The sequence below is a fragment of the Vipera ursinii genome (assembly GCF_947247035.1).
Source record: "Vipera ursinii genome assembly, chromosome: 1".
Taxonomy (NCBI): Eukaryota; Metazoa; Chordata; class Lepidosauria; order Squamata; family Viperidae; genus Vipera; species Vipera ursinii.
In genome coordinates, this window is record NC_139512.1 from 341365730 (window position 1) to 341387719 (window position 21990).

General features: G+C 40.8%; 1 protein-coding gene across 2 annotated transcripts in view; it reads left to right on the forward strand.

The window, feature by feature from the left end:
• The window catches only part of CAMKK1 (calcium/calmodulin dependent protein kinase kinase 1), a 122685-nt gene that overhangs the window by 34028 nt on the left and 66667 nt on the right, over window positions 1-21990 (forward strand). For both annotated transcript variants that reach the window (XM_083372777.1, XM_083372778.1), the window contains exon 2: window positions 19641-20209. In XM_083372777.1, the coding sequence (XP_083228903.1) occupies window positions 19754-20209 (456 nt within the window). In that variant the 5' untranslated portion in view covers window positions 19641-19753. The remainder of the gene's footprint in view (window positions 1-19640; window positions 20210-21990) is intronic.

Consider the following 21990-nt stretch of genomic DNA (forward strand, 5'->3'; position numbering starts at 1 on the left):
TGAAGCTCATCTGCCATCAACAAACAAAAACATGTGTTTGATTATCCACTATGGCAGGGGTAGGCAACCTCGGACTTCAACTCCCAGAATTCCTGAGCTGACTCAAGAATTCTGGGAGTTGAAGTCCATGAGTCATAAAAGAGACGAGGTTGCCTACCCCTGCACTATGGAATGAATGCCTTTAATCATGCAAAAGCTCCATAAAATGTTTGCAGATGCTTTTCCTGAAAGGGTGTTTTCCCAAGTGCAACCATGACATAAATATACCCTCGTGATTTATTTTATTTGCTTTTGCTCTAACCTCAGATGTTTGCAAGGCAGCCAAAGGCAAGGTGAATGAGAAGTACTGCTGACATAATCATGCAAATTGCAGGTGTGTTCTTGCATCAGACATACTGGCTCAAATACAGAATTCTGGCAAATTTGTGTGATTTTGGCATCATTAGAGTTTGCTTCAGATGCTGCTGTTTGTTTCTGTAATGTTGTCTCAGGCCTGTGAGTGAAATACTCTTTGCTTAAATTACCCTTAGCTCTATACAGTAGATGTTCAATAGCATTCTCCTGCCCCCTTATTGGGACGGTGCCTGAGGGCAGCCTCAATGTGTGTAAAATCCCTATTACCTTTTACTTTGGAGGGAAGTCAGGTGACAGTAGTGACTGTGAAGAGAAGCAATATACGGTAGGTGGGATAAGACTTACCACAGAGGAATAGAACTATACTTGCAGAAATAACTGAGCCAGCAGTAGAATTTCATTTGGAGTCCTCTGAACTTGGTTGTTTGCTTGCAGACATTTCATTACCCCACTAGGTAACATCTTCAGTGCTACTGTGAGTGGTGTTTGCTCCCTGATTATATACAATATTGCTCTGCCAGTGTTGATGGGGGTGTGGCGTTTCTCCTTGGCAGATTATTGATTAGAGTATTATGTTCTACTTCATGGTTTGTCTGCTCTATTGTTTGCCTCTTTAATAGTTCCTTGATTAGGAAAGTTGAAAAGAGATAATAAAGCCAAGAAGGAAACAACAACAAAAATCCTCTTCAGCATCCAGCACCTAGATAAGCAGGAATTAACACTAGACGAACAAATAAGCAGAAAATGATATCTTCAATACTATTTGATTATAGAAGAAATTAAGCGTGTTTGGGGACAATGTATTCAATAGCTACTCACAAGAATGTTGGATATTATAGCAGAGGATTTAGATTAGAACACGAGATTGCATTGGAGACAGATTGATTTGGATTTGGAGAAAAAAAACTGAATTACAAAACTGATATGAAACAAGAAGATGTGGATCTGAAAATGGATTTTAAAATGCCAAAATATAAGAATAATAAGAAAAAAGATGCTACAAATTGACAGATGAAACAGCTGATGTCTTTATAATTTGAGGGGATATTCAGACAATAGAAAAATGACTTGCAAAGCTTTCATATTTTGGATATACAAAAGAAATGCTTGAAAACAAGGAATCTGTTTTGGAGACTTGATAAAACTGATCCTGCAAGGAGACAAAGAGACAATGATGAGAAATCAACTTGTGGGACATTATTTGAAAAGATTAAAAATTAAGCTTTTTAAAAGTAAACAAAAAGTTTATAAAACAAATCTGTTTGACCAGGGTCAAACTATATATTGTGGCTTAGGGTAGCAGTTAATAGGATTTCTTTATAACATCATTTGAATAACATCAAATTCCTGGGTGTAGGCTGGCTTGGTTGCTCAACAGTGAGAAACTAGTGAAGTGGGCACAACAGCGCCTGCATTTTCTATGTCGCATGAGAAAAGCACATCTTCGTTCCCCTGTTCTGACCACTTTCTACAGGGGGACGATCAAGAACATCCTGTCATACAGCATCACTGTCTGGTTTGGAAGCATCACTGCTTCAGACAGGAAGACGGTGCAGAGAGTGGTGAGGATGGCCGGAAAGATCATTGGCAGTTCCCTCCCTCCCATCCAGGACATAGCACAGAAGCGTTGCTTGAGCAGGGTCCATAAGATTGTCTGGGACACTACACATCCTCTTCACAACCTGTTTTCCTTGTTACCTTCTGGGAGGGGGCTTCCTGGTATCCGTAGCAGAACATCCAGATTCAGCCATAGTTTCATTCCATACAGCATTAACCTTGTGAACTCTCAGGCTTCCTCCTTCCGTTATATATTCAAGATGGACAGTATTTAATATTTATTTATCATGTATATGTAGGGGTGTGGGTCTATACATATGTTGTATATAGTATGTTTAGGTATGTGTCATGTATGTGTTTCATTTTGAGAGCGGGCAACTAAATTTCATTTTTGATGTGTGCCATTGTGCCCACAGCAAAAAAAAAAAAAGACAATTAAAGTCATCTTATCTTAAAGATCCATTTACGAGTGGAGAATGATTTCTTTTGCTTTATTTCATAGAGAAAGTAATAAGTCTGAATGTTTTTAATTAAGATTATAATATGTGTTAATATTTTTGGTAGCTCTTGATTGTCTTTTGCTGAAAGATTTGATTATTGATAAAAATAAAGAAGAGATATAGAAAGAAGATATTTTCCTTTTTTATTGTCCTAGAAAAGACTCAAATGTTTTTTATATTTGTCTGGAGGGAAGGGAGAATTATTTTTCATATATCTTCTTTTTCTTTTTCTCTATTTTTCTTTCTCTTTTGATATTTCTCTTATTTTGCAGTAGTTTTTTATCTTTGTACTTTTAAACTTTAGTAAACTTTAATAAAATTATTGAAGATCTATTGGCGAACTTAGTTGATCCACCAAATTTGCTGTTTTGTAGCTTTTTGGTGATGGCAGCAACAAAGAGACTTTTCAATTTGTCTGCTGAGGTGGAACAAAGTTTGGGAGATGATAAAATTATGAAGTCAGTTTTGGTTCTTAAAGAGTTTTGGGACTGTGCCAGTGTTCAAAAACATCCTACTCTTTTATTCTTGGTTGTTTCTTGATCCAATGAGTGTGTCAGACCTGCCCCAGTCTGATCTCCTAGGGAAGTAAAACTCAACTCCATTTGGTTGAAGCAAAAAGGTACTTTTTACTAAGGGATGCTGAATGCAGTAAAGTCAAGAGGAATCTAAAGTTTCCATGCACCAATACAGAACTAACCCCCTGGTTTCCTTAGCCCTCCTCCCATGGTCCACCTGTGTGTAGCCAGTCTGGCACTGCTGAGATATTTTGGGAAATGTTGAGGTGTTTGGGCTGGTGAAATTCCACTCTCAGGGTAAATGGCCTTGAAGATGCCAGCCCACCAGCATGAACCGGATTCCTAAATGCTCTGTTCTTTCTCAACTGTCAGTTTCCCCCTCCCAATTTCCCATCATAAAGGTACACAACTTTATTGCCCATTTGTTCCCCCCCTTCCCCAATTGATGGCAGAACACCAGCAAGCGAAAGGTCGTGGTTCTGACATGCTGCCCCCCCTTGACAAGGACATCAGTTCTGCAAACCAAACGGAAAGACACAACAAAGAGAGAGGGAAACAAGGTAGATATGTGGTTAGATAAGGGAGTGTTCTGTACCAGCCTACTACCGGCCCTGCAGATAAGGCAGGGACAACCCCTTTATAAGAAGGCAAGAGGCTGGAACTAAGCCTGCCAAATTTATGGACACAAAAGCAAACAGAACAAAACAAGACACGAACCATGAAACGGGAGCTATTCAAACGGTTGCCTTCAGCAAACCAGCCCTCCCACACATTCCCCTTTTAAACAGTTCAGAGCGTGGCTTCTCTCTGCCTCCTTCCGAGGTGCCCCATTGCCTTCCTCTGTTTACTCCTGATTGACTGCCTCCTGCGTCGGGCGTCCTTGAACAGGGCCAGCTGTGGGTCATCTTCATCCACGCTGTCAGGCTCACACAGTTGGGTCTGCGTCGTAACCAGATGGGAGGGGCCTGGCTGAGGGCTCTGCGGAGCCTCATCAGCAAGCTCTCCAACACCCTCAGCAAGCTCTCCAACACCCCCCTCCTCCTCCTCTGAATCGTCCGACCCAACTGCCGAACCCACAGGCTGACCCTGAATCACAACAGGAAGCTATTTTGGTTATTGGTTATGGAAGCATTTGAGACGTTTGGCCACTTTAACATGCTTACAGTCCACCCATTCAGTTTTGAAGGGAGGAAAGTCTTTTCATGCAACTAAATACTGGAGCTTTCCTTGGTGTTTATTAGAGTCTAAAATGTCCTTCATTTCAAAACGTTGTTCCCCCTCAATCATGAATGGCTCGGGTGGTGGACAGACCTGTTTTTTTTCATTGTTTGCCTCCTATAATTTTGATATCTACATAGTTTGCTTAATATTGTCTTGCCTGCTCACTTCTGCTCAGTGCTTTTGAAGGAGTAGATTTTTTTTAGCCATTGTGCCCTTTTCAGTGAGGACTATCACCATTTTAACTCTTATACTTAAGAAGTAGCAGAGAACTGATGTTGTTAGTATATGGTATTCCCTTTTTGTTGGCCAAGTTCTTGTCACTTCCACAAGTGAAACACACTATCATTTAAACTTTGATGGAATGCATTTGATTTTTTATTTGCATCCTAGTTATCACCATCCCCTGCTTTCCCTGGGTAATTCTTGGCTGATTACTGCTTATACATGCAATTAGAATAATTACATCTGATTATGCAAATCAGTATCATTGTGTAATTAGAACACAGAATGATAAAGAATAAGACAGTGCCGTTTTGTCTCTTATTTCTTGTTTCAATTCCTAAGCCAGCTGCATAAGAGCATAAAATAGTTGGTTATTTCTGCTGTTGGCCTTTAAGTAAGAGAGCTCATTAAAGAACCTCAGATCTTTTAATGCAAAGTTCGCCATTTAAATAATTTATATTTGACTAGACCAACTGCATATTTTAGTCATTTTATTATTAACAGAGAACACAGATGTATTATCACAAAGGGAGTGGCTTTCGTGCTGGAATGGAAAGATTCTGCTTTCAGGCCCTGATTAAATTGTGTCTGCCTCTTCCCGTATCTTCTGTTCTCCTTCCATTGAGCTCACTTTGGCATATACAGATAGTCCTTGGACTTCTGGGCCCAGTGCTCTTCAACATCTTCATCAGATGTTGAGACTAGAAAGAGTACAGAGAAGAGCAACAAAGATGATTAGGGGACTGGAGGCTAAAACATATAAGGAACGGTTGCTGGAACTGGGAATGTCTAGTCTAATGAAGAGAAGGACTAGGGGTGACATGATAGCAGTGTTCCAATATCTCAGGGGTTGCCACAAAGAAGAGGGAGTCAAGCTATTCTCCAAAACACCTGAAGGCAGGACAAGAAGCAACGGATGGAAACTAACCAAAGAGAGAAACAACCTAGAACTAAGGAGAAATTTTCTCTCAGTTAGGACAATTAATCAGTGGAACAACCTGCCTTCAGAAGCGGTGAATGCTCCAACACTGGAAGTTTTTAAGAAGAGACTAGACAGCCATTTGTCTGAAATGGTATAGGGTTTCCTGCCTGAGCAGGAGGTGGTGGACTAGATGACCTCCAAGGTCCCTTCCAACTATTATTATTATTATTATTATTATTATTATTATTATTATTATTATTATTATTATTATTATTATTATTATCACAGTCAGCCAGATGTTCAGACTGGATTTGGCATTTTTGTCTACCTATCGAGTCCTTACCAAGGACCTGGGATAGGCAGATCTGGATGTTTGATGGTATTACAGATATCATCGCAGGATGGAAGCTTTTCCTAGTAAGGCCGCCTTTTGCAATTGACTGATGGCAAATTTGTCAATGCCAATGGTGTTCAAGTGGTGCTCCAGTTGTTTTGGGATTGCACCCAAGGCGCCTATTACTATTGGTGCTACTCTTGCTTGCCTTTGCCACAGTCTTTCTATTTCTATTTGTAGGTCTTTGTATTTTGTTATCTTCTCCAGTTCTTTCTCGTCTAGTCTGCTGTCTCCAGGCACTGCCACGTCCACTATCCAGACTTTTTTGTCTTTCTTATCAATAATAGTCAAATCTGGGGTGAAATGTTACAGGTGCTTGTCTGTTTGAATTCTGAAGTCCCAGAGCAGTTTAACTTTATAATTTTCTATGACTTTCTCTATTTTATGATCCCACCAGTTTGTTAAGTGATCCCCTGCAGTTGTTAAGTTAGTAACACAGTTATTAAGTGAATCCGGCTTCCCCATTGACTTTGCTTGTCAGAAGGTCACAAAAGGAGATCACATGACCCCCAGGGCACTGCAGCTGTCATAAATATGAACCAGTTTCCAAGCATCCAGATTTTGATCCCATGACCATGGGGATGCTGCAAGGGTCTTTAGTTGAAAAACAGTCCTAAGTCACTTTTTTCCATGCTGTTGTAACTTTGATCAGTCACTAAACAAACTGTTGTAAGTCGAAGAGTATCTGTACTGGTAGTCCTCGACATACAGTCACAGTTGGGACCAGAATTTCCATAGCTAAGTAAGATAGTTATTAAGTGAGTTGCCTCTGATTTTGTAACCTTTATTGCCATGGTTGTTAAGCAAATCACTGCAGCTGTTTAGTGAATCATGTGGTCATTAAGCCTATCTGGCTTCCCCCATTGATTTTGCTTCTCAGGAACTGGTTTGGAGGGTTGAAAATGAGACCACATGACCACAGGATGCTGCAAATGTCAAAAGTACATGCCAGATGCCAAGCACCCAAATTTTAATCACATGACTGTGGGGAATGCTGTGATGGTCCTAAGTGCAAGGACCAGTCATAAGTCACTTTTTCCTTGCCATTGTAACTTCAAACAGAAACTAGACAAATGGTTGAAAGTCGAGGACTCCCTCTGTGAATTCAAGTTATTCTTCTGCTATCCTATAAACACGCGCACACAAACATACACATAATCCTGCAATGTGGGCAAGGGTTACACAGCAACTTGCCCCAAGTTTCACATACAATATATATTCCCAGATCTCTACAGCCAAAATCTATTAATTTTTACTCTCCTGACAGTTCCTCCTACGTGTTCTGATATAATTACAAAATAGAGTTAATTACAAAAACAGAAATGTACAATGAAGAGATAAAAAACAATTTTGGATCTGCTGGATTTAAAGACCGTCTGTTTCTATAATGTGTTCCCAGAATAGAGATAAATCACTGGAGCTAGCTTAATAATTATTTATTCATTTATTGAGTTTATTGAACTGTTGATTGGTGAAGATTCCTGTTGGTTTGTTAACAACAGGGTTAAAGCCACCATTAGTAAAATAAATATTACAAAAAGCAACAATTAAAAGCTGATGGAGAGATTATTTGCCTCCTTGAGAGAAGCCAGCCTAGCTGCCTCTTGGCTAGCCTTTATCCTATCAATGCAAGTCTGCAAAAGCTTGGAAACCATCAAGTTCTCCTTTCTCAAGCTGGTAGAACAGGTTGGAAACCATCCTATACCAAAATCTTGCACACCAAAAGGAAAATGAAGTGATGATCGTTTTCCTGATGTGGCTACTTTTATTGCTTCACCAAAGTAAAATAGCTTATTGTGGTTCAGCTATGCTGGCCGAGGAAGTTGTCAAGGTTGCAGACCCCTGACCTCGCTGGCTTCATGTCTTAAGGGAGGACTATAAATCATCATCTCTTGGTTTTTAGCCCCCTTCCCATCTCAGCTTCTGTATTCAACTGGCATGAAGCTGAATTTATAATAACCAGTGCAAAATTAAATCCCAAATCATCAGTGCTTGGCAAACCTATTTCATGTATAGATATGTTCAGGCTGTGAGTTTTGATGAAAATTGACTGATAAACCAAACACAGGATATTAAACTCTTTACAGTCGCTGATTTTTAATATTAAAATAGATTATTCCACTTGATTGCATCACAAGGAGGAAACAGAGAAGCGACGGAGGTCGTTTTTCTCAGAAACATATCACTGGCCATTTTCTCAGCAATTACGGTACATCTGACAGCAAGAAAGCAAAGACTTCCCCATCAGCCTTAATTGGCCACCTGACATTTCATAAAGTGTTTTGAGGTTGCTTTCAGAGCCTCTTCTTTCCTTGTCCTTTTCCTGTGTTACTGAAAAGTGTATCTCCTTCCATTAATGGCCAATGATATCTCCAGGAAAGCAATTGGTTGCAACTGACCTAATACAGAGGGTGGAAATGCCAATGGTGCTGCTGATTATGCCTGCCTGCCTGCTTATTTATTTGTTTGCTTGTTTGTTTGTTTAATTTGTATGCTGCTCATCTCTCTACCAAGCAACTCAGAGCTTCATTGGTAGTATTTAGACTAAAGAGAAGCCAGCTGAAATTAATGGTATGTTAGCTATTATATTATCATAACTCTGAATGGTGCTTCTTACCAATAATTTAGTTTGCATGCTGTGCTAATGAAAATAAAAGTTTAAAGCTTCTTTTTGTACTTGTAGAGCATCTCATTGATTGATTGATTGAGTGAGTGATTAGATTTGTTTGTCATCCATCTAGCTGTCATCCTTCTAGCTTCGAGGTGATTTTGGGCTGCTTACAACTTTAAAAGCCAATAAAACCATCCAAAATAAATATTTCTAATATCAGTAAAAATTACAGTTAAGAATGATGCGCAGAGGGGGAGGTGGGATCTTCTCTTAATCTGTCAACTACCTCTAGTGTGATACATTCCTGGTGGTTCACTGGCAGGAAGGTCAGAAAAATGGAAGCAGACCTCGTCTCAGGTGACAAAATCTTCCAGAGGGCAGGAGTCACAGCAGAAAAAGCTCTTCTGGGCCCCGCCAGCTGAACTCCTGTGGCCAAGGGGGCTCGCAGCATCCTCCTCCTGCTGGCATGGGTGGGACGGGCCAATCCCATTGGGGTGAGACCATTCCTCAGATAGCCTGGACCCATGCCAGGCAGAGATTTAAAGATTTTTTTTTTTAAAAAAGGAGAGAACAACTGCGTATCTTGAACTAAAAAGAAACTGTATATTTTAATCCCAATACAGTGAGGGGGAAAATTCATGAAATACAAAACAGGTTGCAAAAGTATGTTACCCCAGATTGTGAAATATTTCTGAGACAGTGCTGTTAAATGTTGGATTTCCTTTGGAGCAGATAGGCCTGGGAGAGTCACGTGTTCTGTTTTCCCATATCTGCAATAATGCAGTGCATAGTATAAAATATAATTCACTGAAATAGCTAAAGACCAGGTTTCGCCTGAGTTTAGCATATGTGGCGAGCTTATGTTCCAATGTATTATGTGACCTGTGTTTAGCATACGTGCTTACATTACGTTTCAATGTATTGTGTGAACAGTGCACCCTACCTGGTAAATTTAGGCTCAGTTGTATACCTGGCTAGTCCAATTAATGTATGTGCTTTGAGTGTCATGTCTAATGTAATTTGCATCAGATTCTCAAGATCCATGTATTGGTCCAAACATTTAATTGTATCCTTGCCTTTCCTATTATTGCTATTTCTTTTCTCCAAATTCAGGGCTATATGCATTGTGTCACAGTACTATACAGAGCCACACAGAGCAACTTACTTAGGTCAAACTGAGATGTTTGACCAGAATTTAGCATTAAAAACAAGAAAGTACTTGGGCTCACTGAAAATTCTCCTGAGTGTTTATTTCAGTAACCATAGTTATGAAGGACAGTCCTTTTTTTTCAGAAAGCTGTCCTTTAGATTTAATATTTGTTTTCTTGGTTTTGCTCTTGCATGCTTCTTTGTAAAGCAAAATTATCAACATAAACAATTATGTTTTTATCCTAATGAACCTCTTTCAAATTTGCCCCCTTTTCAGGTTTGTCCCTTATTATTTTCCAAGACAATAAGGTCACTGTAAGTGCATATGCTAAACCAGGGCTTTTCAACTTTTTCACCCATTGTACCACTTTTAGGATATGGCAACGTCCAAGTACCACCAGTCGCATAGCAAGGTGTCAAAAACATGATGACCCCCCCCCAAAAAAAGCACTTAAAAATGCAAGTAGAAAAATAGGGACCACTACGGTGGGAAGGTAACAGCGTTCCGTGCGCCTTTGGCGTCTAGTCATGCCGGCCACATGACCACAGAGATGTCCTCGGACAAGCGCTGGCTCTTCGGCTTTGAAACGGAGATGAGCACCGGCCCCTAGAGTTGGAAACAACTAGCACGCATGTGCGGGGGAACCTTTACCTTTATCTAGAGCCGCTTTACAGCTCACAGCATAGCCCTAAGAAGGGAATTACAACATAGTAACGAAGTTACAGCTTAAAGTTCCATCCTCAGTTAGTGACACACACACACACACACACACACACACACACACACCAATTATTTCAACATCCATCTCCTTAACAAGGGACTTCCCCAACTCTGCTGGCACCTCTGAAAAGGTCCTTTTGCCTACCAATAGAACTAAGCCCAGGTACATGAACAAGGACCTACCTAGCTTCTCCCCAGCCAATCAGATCCCTCCTATTTCTGGCCTTGTAACTCTCAACTTGTATGAAAAATATTTCATTTTCTGTTGTTCAGAATCACCCTTTCTTGTAAAGCCGGCATCCAATATCATTGCTGCAATAAACATGTTGGGTTCTGTAGCTCTGGCTTTTTCGTGGCAAATCTTTTTCAACTTGTCTGCTGCCAGGAACGACTTCCCATCGCCTGGTGTGCTCACACAGGGAGGGCCTCCTCAGGGTACCGTTGGCTAGACAATGTCGGCTGGCGACCCCCAAGGGGAGGGCCTTCTCTGTGGGAGCGCCAGCCCTGTGGAACCAACTCCCCCTTGAGCTCCGGATGGCCCCGGATGGCCCCGGATCTCCGGTCCTTTCGTCACGAGCTCAAAACATTCCTTTTCCATCAGGCTGACCTGGACTGATGATAGGGGTTTTTAAAAAGAAAATGTTTTTAATATTTTATCACTGGGGCTTATTAGTTTAATCTTTTTTTTAACATTTGTATTATTGTGTTTTATTGCTGTTAGCCGCCCTGAGTCCTTCGGGAGATAGGGCGGCATATAAGTCCCAATAATAAATAAATAAATAAGTATGCTGTACAAATCTGATACTTTTGGCTAATTTATGTTTCTCATTGTGTGACCAGCTAAAATATGCTGTGCAAATGCAGATTACGACTCTATAATTGTACATTTCCCTCCCTGGCCAATCATATTAGCTTCCTAGTAACTGCTTTTTTTAATGCACTTCAGGGAAGGAGTTTTCTCTCCAACCCACCATCCTTAGGTATTCCAAACTGTGCATGTCGCCTTCTGTTTGTCTTCTAAAAATAGTACTCCTTGTTGATTCCAATTTGAGAAGTATATTTTTCCCACACATGTAGAAATGCTGTGTTTCGTTTTCCTAAGGGTTAGTTTTAGGCAATAGTTCCACTGACCTCTTTTGGCTGTCTGTTACATCTCTAAAAAGGTAAAGGTAAAGGTTCCCCCGCACATGCGTGCTAGTCGTTTCCGACTCTAGGGGCCGGTGCTCATCTCCGTTTCAAAGCCGAAGAGCCAGCGCTTGTCCAAGGACATCTCCGTGGTCATGTGGCCGGCATGACTAGACGCCAAAGGCGCACAGAACGCTGTTACCTTCCCACCGGAGTGGTCCCTATTTTTCTACTTGCATTTTTACGTGCTTTCGAACTGCTAGGTTGGCAGAAGCTGGGACGAGTAACAGGCGCTCACTCTGCTACGCGGCACTCGGGATTCGACCCGCCAAACTGCCGACCTTCTGATCGACAAGCTCAGTGTCCTAACCCACTGAGCCACCGCGTCCGTTGTTACATCTCTAGCAGATCACAAAAGGACTTAAATTGGATCAAAACATTATCCTATATAGTTCATTTTTCCATGTTTCTTTTGAAAAACATCAGTGTCTTATCTCCACATTTGGAAAGAGAAGAAAATGACCAATATTTCACATTATACTGATTACACATAGTCCTCAACTTACGACCACAATTTACCCCAACATTTTACAATCTTTCTTACCATGGTTGTTAAGCGAATCTGGCTTCCCCATTGACTTTGCTTGTCAGAAGGTTGCAAAAGGGGTGAACTCAGGACATGGCAACGGCCATAAATTCATGCTAATTGCAAGTGTCTGAATTTTGATCATATGACCATGGGCATGCTGCAACAGTGATAAGTGTGGAAATTGGTCCCAACTCACTTTTTTCAGTGCCATTATAACTTTGAACGGTCACTAAACAAATGGTTGTAAGTTGAGGACTACCCTTGCTCTTCTTGAAAAATAGGATCCTATTTTAAGTAAATTTTTATGTCCTGCCAATTTGGATCAGTGTCTTTGCATGTTTTTGTTTTGTATCAGTATTTCTTGTCTGCAGTCCTTCAGATGTGTTGGAATTTAGTGGCCATCATTCTGGTTGAAGATTATGGGAAATGAAGGCAATATATTTGGGGAACGTAGATTAAAAAGAGTAGTTTTACAGAGATCTAGTAGTAAATTTACATAACTTTAACAGCAATGCAAGCTGTAATCCATCAATTCCTTCCTTCCTTCCTTTCTTCCTTTCTTCCTTCCTTCCTTCCTTCCTTCCTTCCTTCCTTCCTTCCTTCCTTCCTTCCTTCCTTCTCCTTTATTAGATTTTTTTTAACAAAACAACATTTAATCTTAAAGAAAAAGAATTTTTTAAAAAAATAAAAATACAAGTAAAGAATACCAACTAAAAAGGAAAAGGGAAACAAAATGTATATTTTATAACTATCAGTCACTGTTTTATCAATGAATTGATACAATAATATGAACAAAACAGTACTATCTTGTATAGGTCATAATATTATAGTGAATTCATTGATAAACTAATGTAATGAGTGTCTACTGTTAATATTAATAACCCCAGCATGATAGGAAGTACTGGCTGAGGAATCTGGGAGTTGAAGTCCACACATCTTATTGTTGCCAAGGTTGAAAAGCACTGTTATAGAGGGTCAACACCCACCCTCTCACAAGGCTTGTGGGGAACATCCAGGTGTTGATTTTTTTAAAAAAAAATCATCAGGATGGAAGATCTCTTGGGTGGAATGCTGTTCCAAAGGACAGGCACTGATTTTGACACTGTTTCTGTTGGTACTCATTGCCTGACTTCACTATTGGGGGAATGGTCTAACCCAGAGCATTTTTGTGGAATTCCCCCCCCCCTAGATGCATGTTTTTACATTTAATAACATATCTTGGAAAAATTAGCACTTCCTAATGGAACAGTGGTGATATTTATGGATCTTTCTGCTACTGTAGTAGCTGATTCCTGATGCTGTGGGCTTCACTTTGGAAAGGTATTTTAATGGCACAAACTTGGAGCCAAAGGTCACATAACAAAAATGACAAAAGCATCATTATTTGTTTGCAACTTAATTTCTCCATCATTACACTCAGTGCTTTTTTTGTAAGAAAAAAGGTGCCGGAACTCACATGTTTTTAATCTTTTATCTATCTTTCGCACATAGTCAATCACTGTACACACACCCACACATGTCAGTTGTGCAACAAAACATTATTTATTTATTTATTTATTTATTTATTTATTTATTTATTTATTTATTAAATTTTTATACCGCCCTTCTCCCGAAGGACTCAGGACTTACTGCCCACAGTAAGCACTCAATGCGTGACCACACGACCAATCACAAGTTGAGCAGTGCCACAAGCTGAGCAGTTGGATGAAGTACGCATGTATCAGACTCGACACAAGCAGCCCGCATGCACCGTTTTAATGATTTTGCCACCGACCTGCTACACTCGACAGGGCGGTTCAAGTCCACATGGACCAAACATCAAATTTTCAAAAGTTACTTTTAAAACTTGGAAAATCCATCAAAAAAAGGTGCCAGAACTCCGTTCTGGTGAGTTCTATAACAAAAAAAGCACTGATTACACTATATGTAATAGTATGTGGGAATGACCTCAGGAGATGATTGCAGGGGAATGGTCAGATAAGAGAGGGCATAGCCTGCAGCTGGATACTGAGTGGGGCAGGAGGCTTAGAAGGGACAAATCTTTATTTCCTGTTTCGGCCTAACCAAAGGCCATCCACAGGCAGTAGTCACAACAGTGACAGCTCATATTTGTGTAAATTTTTAGATTGCTAACAAAGAATTAAAGGGAGACTGATATGCATTTCAAACTTATTTGTTTTCATCAGTCAGCCATACCCTTCTGAGATTCGAGCCTGGGCTGATTGTTAGGCCGAAACAGGAAATAAAGATTTGTCCCATGTTTGGGGCCTAGCAAGGTAATCTAAATAGTTAACAAGCATTTAACACATATCTCCGTTGCTTCTCAGCTAACAAAGTGAGATAGAGCTTGTGGCCTAGAGGTTAAAACAATTGCCTAATGTGCAATCAGCCCAGGTTCGAATCTCAGAAGGGTATGGCTGACTGATGAAAACAAATAAGTTTGAAATGCATATTTTGTCCTTTTTTTAAAGAACTGTCGCATATTGGTTTGCTGGGGGCAAGCAGATATAATTATAGTGATTAAGTAATTAGAACTTGTAACTTGCTTTAGTTGATGTAGTAAAATAGTGGCTGACACAAGCTGTATTCACAAAATATCAAGGTTTCCAATGCCAAGATGCAAAATAAGTGCAATATGTGGAGTCTGCAATAGACTAATTAGTCTGGAACATGTTGCTTTTAACGGTATTTCCAGTTACAGGATACAGCAGAAGTGCAGGTAGTCCTCAACATAAGACCACAATTGAGACTAAAACATCCATTGCTAAAAGAGATGGTCATTAAGTGAGTCATGCCTAATTTTATAACTTTTTTTTTCTTATAGTCATTAAGCAGATCCAGCTTTGCCTGCTGACTTTGCTTCTGAAACAGGCTGGGAAGGTTGGAAATAGGGTTCATGTGACCTTGGGATGCTGCAACTATCATACATACATGTCATTTGCTAGGTGCCGGAATTTGGATCACATGATTGCAGGGACACTGCAACAGTTGTAAGTGTAAAGGACCAGTTGTAGGGTTTTTTTTCAGCATGGTTGTAACTTCGAATGGTCTTTTAAATGATTGTACCTTCAGGATTACCTGTTGGCAACTTTGGAGGCCCAATATGCAGATTTGAAATATTGGCATTCATGAAATAGCTGCTGGTTAAAGGGGGTTGCCTGTTCCAAAAATGGTTTCCATAGTGGGCATGACAGAATAACAGAAAAACAGAGCTTGAAGGGACTTTGGAGGTCTTCTAGTCCAACCCCCAGCTTGGGCAGGATTACCATTTCAGACAAATGATTGTCCAGTCTCTTCTTAAAAACTTCCAGTGTTGGAGCATTCACAACTTGTAGAGGCAGGTTGTTCCACTGATTAATTGTTCTAATTATCAGGACATTTCTCCTTAGTTCTAGGTTGCTTCTCCCCTTGATTAGTTTCCATCTGTTGCTTCTTCTCCTGCCTTCAGGCACTTTGGAGAATAGGTTGATGCTCTCCTTTTTGTGGCAGCCCCTTAGATATTGGAACACTCCTATCATTGCTATTACCGTTAACATGACATCAGAAGTTGACAGACTGTTCTCTCTTATACCTTTGTGCTAGCCTTAGGCACAGCTTAAAGTATTTTTGTAAATGAAGGTGGTGATTTGCAGCAAGCCATCTGCTGTGTTGCCTTGTCCTATGACAGTGCTGGCTTCCTGTCCTGTTTTATAGGAGTAGAAGATTTTCATTCCCAGTTGTGTAGAGAATTGTATTGTTTTTTTCCTAAGGAAATAGAAAGGTTGCTAAAGATGTTTTAATCTTCCATCTCATTAGGCTACTTACTACAAAGTGTGAACCAATAAATTCACTCTTATTCATTTGTTCTTCATTTTTGTTTGTCTTTTCTGTTTTCAGCAGTTACCCTGATTTTCTGCATAACATTCCATCATACTTAAAGAAGTATTTTCAAATGGTGCCATTTCAGTTCCAAATTAATAGGCAGCCAGCTACCTGAGTTTGTTGTTGACTTGATAGGGAACACTCCTCCCCCAAAATAACACCCTTCATGAACTTGCATATAGTTCAGCCTTAGCTATCTCTTGTGCAGAGTTTCAGCAGACCAGCAGTGGACCATTCTGGGGCCACCATCTTCTCTGTCCAGAATGGAAGATCAGCCATAGGACAGTGACGGCGAACCTTTTAGAGACTGAGTGCCCAAACCGCAACCCCAAACCCACATATTTATCACAAAGTGCCTGGGCCGCATCAGCATTGTGGTGCCCTCAGGGTGGGGGCAGGGAGGCACCTCTGATTGCCGCCTATGGCATGCAAAACCCAGGGGTGCAAAAATGGGCCACCGTGCTGCAAGGAGCAAAAATGGCCACCGCCACACCGCAGGGTGCAGTTATACAAGGTGCTGCACCATGCAAGAACGGGGCAGGGCTAGTGAGTATCACACATGCACTAGCCCCGCCCCATTTGCAGCATGTGTGTGCTCGCAGCCCCGTGCGCGCATACACGCATGTAAAATGCTTCCCCCTCCCTTTTCTTCCAGTCCACCGATCGACAATGGTTGGTGACCTCTGCTCTGCCACCTCTATTCGAGCTGGCTAGTCGGCTGCTTCGCCTCCTTTGTGCTGGGCCGGGCTTCTGTTCCGGGTGGCGGTGGCGGCGTGATGGACCTGCTGCTGGCAGCAGCGGCGTGCGTGCCAACAAAGAAGGCTCTGAGTGCCGCCTCTGGCACGCGTGCCATAGGTTCGCCACCACTGGCCTAGGATAAAGGACAAAATTGTGCCTCATCCCAGTTCTTGTAACTCTTACTTGAACACGTTCAGGTGGGTAAAATAGGGAAGCTACAACTATTTAGAGCAGCCCCAGTGCCAGCAATTCTTACATGAAACAAGGGGCTCCTTGGTCCTCTCTGAACTTAATTGTTTTCTTCCACACTCGCTGAACAGTGGTCAGCACTGATGATGTTAGCTAGTTTGGTAATGAGATGTCTACAAGAAAACAACCAAGCTCAGTGAGCACCAAGGACCCCTGAGCTACAAGTATTCTCCTTTATTGGTTACATGAAGCGGCCCACTTCATTTTGACTGGTGATAGAACAGTTCCTGGCAAGGAAGAAGAAGGTAAGGTTGGAGCGATGCAGCTAATTCCTGAGGCATAGCCAGTGATTTGGTATTTACAAAAAGACGAAAAGGGGAAAGAGTTTTCTGCTCTTGAAAGTCTTCTCCTTCTAAAATCATTTCAGGTGAAGAGCCTCAGCCCTTAAAGCACGGGTGTCAAACTCGTTGCGTCACGTGACATGTCACAATGTATTGTGACATACACACCCCACATTGCTGGAGCTGGGGTGGGCAGGACCTCAGCATGATGCAACCAGCCGACTGGCAGTTTTGACATCCTTGCCTTAAAGCAAACCAATTCATTCACCTCCCACCAATTGTCATTTTAAGGATCTCTTTTCAAAGCCACTTGACTCCTTACTTGCTGTGAAGGTTAACTCGACCTATATATGTTATATTCAGAGGTGCTTTTCCCCCAGCATTTCTATGGCTTCATGCAGCTTTTAAAAGCTTATCTTTTCTCCTTCTGGCAAAATATGTCCTCAGCAGCTGCATTAACTGAACAGATGATTATACCTGAATCTTAGCATTCTGCAGCATGTAAAATGGCTGTACAGCATCTGGTGCTTGAAAGATTTGTGCAGGCAGGCAACCAAGTAGATTATGGGGATAAACAGAGCTCCTGTCGGAAAAAAGCTACAACACTTGTGGCTTTTTAAGATACCCCAAAGAGTAGACTTTTCTGTCCCATTCTGAGAATCCTCCAAATGGTGTGGTCCTCAACTTGTTGCTGGGAATCCTGCGGTTCCTATCCACACGTATGGATGGTGGACAGGCCTAGTGGAAGCTATGAAATACATAAAATCATGCCTGGTATGGAAGTGTGAACAAAGAGAAGTTTTTCTCCCTCTGGATGATATGGGATCATCCACTGAGATGTATTGTAGGAAGAATTAAGGTTAATAAAAGAAAAAAATATATATAGCACCCAGATTTCATCTGTAGAATTTGTTGTTCTTAGAATTTGTTGCTTCAACCACCAGCTAAAATGTTTTTTGTAAAAGGGAGTCTCAACAAATTAATGGAGGATTACACTATCTAGTAGCCATTGATGATTTTAAAAAAAAAAAGTGCCATATTTTAATCATTTCTGGCTCCTAGTGACCACATAGATTTTCTCCAAAAATCTCTATCTCTAACCTGTTCTTTTGTGTCTCCCAATGGTGCACTCATCACCGTTGTAACAAAGTCTTGATACCAACTTCCGAATCATAGCCTACACTCTTTAAATACTAGCTCCTAGGGAAGAGGAAGCAAATATTCTCCTCCATTCCCTGTTTGTGAGTTTTCTGTAAGCACTTATTAGGTGAAGAATGATGAACCATATTGGCTTATGGTCTTCCTTTTGGGACTCGCCTTATTAAGGGAGAGTGTAATAGAAGTAGGATCCACCTCTTCCCAACCTTGTGTTTTCATTTCTATAGCAGCTTCTTCATCTGGTGAGCTTCAAATATATTGGATTTCATCATTTGGAAAGTATTGAGGGTCTATGACAACTTGCCGCAGCTGACTCACCACAGTCAGCTTGTCATGGCCAACTCGGCACAGGACAACTCAGTGTGAGACAAGAGTTAAATTAATATCAAAAAAATGGTAGAATAGAATCACTAAAGAAAGGATGCAAAAGGAGGGACAGAATGGAATGTGAATGGCAAAAATTAAAATATTTTTTATTTATTTTAAATAATTAAATAGAATTGTTAAATTGTCCTGTAGTGAGTTGTCCTGTGGCAAATTGGCCACAGTTGGTAAGTTGGCTGCAGCGAATTGGCTGTGCTGAGTTGTCCCACAGCGAGTTGCCTATGGTAAGTTGGCTGCAGTAAATTGTCCCATTCCAATATTGGATTGGAGAAAAAAGTTCTAGAAATATGTTAGCACCCCAGAAAGGTTTAAAAAAAGGGCTAGCAATGTATTTATGAGACAGGTTATAACTGATAGATCAAGATGGTTGGGGAGTGGAGTTGAAAATGGAAGAAATGCAAATATACCGTTATAGCAGTTCACTACTTAGCCCCCTCCAAAAGTGTGGGATTTCAGCTCCCATGAATTTTAGGCAGAATTACTGGTGACAAAAGATTATGAAAGTTGTGGTCCAAAATATCTGGAAGGCATCAATTTGTTACCCCTGCTATCCTGGCTTTAAAAGTAATGGCTTCCTCTTTCCTCTTTCTTCCTTGGTTATGATCTTTAAGTCCTTACATGGCATGGGTCCGGGATACCTCGAGGACCACCTGCTGCCGGCGTCAACTCCCCTCCGCCCTGTGCGTGCCCACAGAGAGGGCCTCCTCAGGGTGCCTCCAGTCAGGGAATGTCGACTGGTGGCCCCCAGGGGGAGGGCTTTCTCTGTGGGTGCCCCGGCACTATGGAACCAACTGCCAGTTGAGCTCCGGATGGCATCGGACCTCCGATCCTTCCGTCGCGGGTTTAAGACCCATTTGTTCGAGTTAGCTGGTCTGGCCTGAAGGGGTATTTGGGTTTTTAATTGGTTTTTATTTCACTATTGTTATATTTTAATTTGGGCATGGTTTAATTTTCTTTTAATTTTTGTATACTTATTTATATATGCCCTGTGAACCGCCCTGAGTCCCTTAGGGAGAAGGGCGGTATAGAAATTAAATAAAATAAATAAATAAATAAATAAATCTTTGCTTTCTCTTTTCCTTATTACAGTTCTTTCCAGAGATCCATTTGGCCAAGATCCCCACCTTGGACTCTTCAAATGAACTATTCAGTCCCGATGGCCTACACCATCATCTAATAACATAAAAAGCCAGGAGTCAACTATGGGTGATTCTACAGCAGAGATTGTTGGTCAAGACACAGACATGGGTTGCAAAGATGCTCAGATGGGGCTTGCCAAGAGAGTAGCTGCCATCACTGTAACGGCTGGTCCCAATGGAATTAAACCAAATAGTCAGGAAGCAATAGAAGAAACTGTTGGTCCGTTATCTAATTGCACAGCTGAAAACAACCAAAGGAATGGGGTCAGTGTTGATTCAGGAACCTCTGAAGAACTGGATGGCACCAATGAGCTACATGAGCCAAAGAAGGTCCCCAAAAGGCCCAATTTGACTGGCAGGAAGTATTCCCTTCAAGAAAAGACTACTGGGAATTACTTGAGTTCCTCTGATCTTCCAGACTTTGGTCCATATGCCACGGGACCCTCCATGCATATTTCACCACGAACAGGGAGGAGGCCAACAATAGAGTCCCACCGAGTCTCTATCTCGGATGCTGCAGTAAGTTTGCTCTTTGTGAGCCATTGTGATGGCTAACTATTATGTCAGTTGGAAATTTCTATGAATATTCTCAGTCATCCAGGTCATGGTTGTCCCAAAGGTGTTTTTTCAAAAGACAACTGGACTGTCTTTGTTTTTTCTCTTGAATACATTTTGTTTCTCATCCAAGAAGCTTCTTCAGTCATAACTGAAGAAGCTTCTTGGGTGGGAAGTGAAATGTCTTCTTGGATGAGAAACAAAATGTGTTCAAGAGAAAAAACAAAGACAGTCCAGTTGCTTTTTGAAAAAGCACCTTCGGGACATGTCTGTTGGGAATGACTTTAGTTCAGCTATGCAAAAAGGTCCACCCAGCCTATTCCGAATAATTAATGCAAGTGTTCCTCCCAGCTACCAATATCTGAATCATAATTTTACCACCTGCCCCTTCCATTTCTTTCTACCATCATTTTTGGGTGCATCTGCTTTGGCACATATCTGTGGAAGTTTTCTCTGTGGCGGTAGCTTGCTGATTATTATTTTATTGGCTGACGTGTGAAGCATTTCCCAGAGGACTCACATAAGAGCGGAAAGCAAGCAATTCAATGTTTTAATGCAGGCAAAGAATGTGTGGTTGCTACATATTGATAACTTCCAAAGTCCACATAACACTCTCGCTGGACCACAAAGACTAGCTGATGTATTGTAGCGTCAGCTTTCATTAAGTCAAGTCTCCTTTGTCTGTTGCTCTTAGTTGGCAGATATATTTATATTTGTGCCCAGAAGAAAAGTATTTTAATATAAATTGTCAAGGCAAAATGACCATGAAATGAAAGAGGTTCACAGTCAGACCTGTGACATCCCTTTCCAAATATATAAAAGTCGTGGATTGATTAATTCCTTTGTAATAATAGTAACTATTTTTATATTGCTATGTAAATTTATCAGTGAGGGAAAACTCAGTTGTTTAAGATATGCTGTGATGAAAGCCAATGAAATAAAAAAGGGGTCCCTGATTTTGGGAGAACAGAAATTTGCAATTTTGAAAATATGCAATGGGAAGCCATTAGGTATCTAATGTAGCTACACACAGAGCTGTTTTAAAGACAAGCTATTCAATCTTCTGTTAAGAATAATTACACTAATAAAGATTCCTTTATCCCATATTTTTAATTCAATCTGTGATTATCTTCTGCAAGTATCATCATATTTTCCTCTGATCTCTGCCCTTGTTTGTTTCTATTTTTCAAACATTGTTGAAGGTCCCTGGGAAGGCCAAAGAATGAGTCTCTTTAAGTACACTAGCTTTTGTGACCTACCACATTTCTTTTTAAACAGCAAGCTGTCGCTAGAAGTGAAGTTTAGTGTGACATTGATGGAGACTAACAGCAGAATGACTGATTTTGTCTCTAAGACATAGCTATTTATTCTAGGTTTCTAGGTCCACCCTTCCTGCCTTTTCCTTTCATCTTTAATTCATCTTTTCCATCACTGCTGACTGCAGAGTTAAAACAGATGTGACATGTTTTATTTTCAGTATTTACAGGTAGTCCTCAATCTATGACTGTAATGGAGCCCATAAATTGCATTGTAAGTCATGATGGTTGTAAATCAAGGCAGCCCATGACCCAATTTTATGACTTTTTGGGGCAGTTGTTAAATGAATGCCACAGTTGTTAAGTGAATGCAGCAGTCATTAAGCGACCACTGCAGTCATTAAGTGAATCAATACATTTCTATGCATAATTATTGCCAGAAAGCAGCCATAAAGGCTAGAAACTAGCACAAAACATTGTAAATCATAG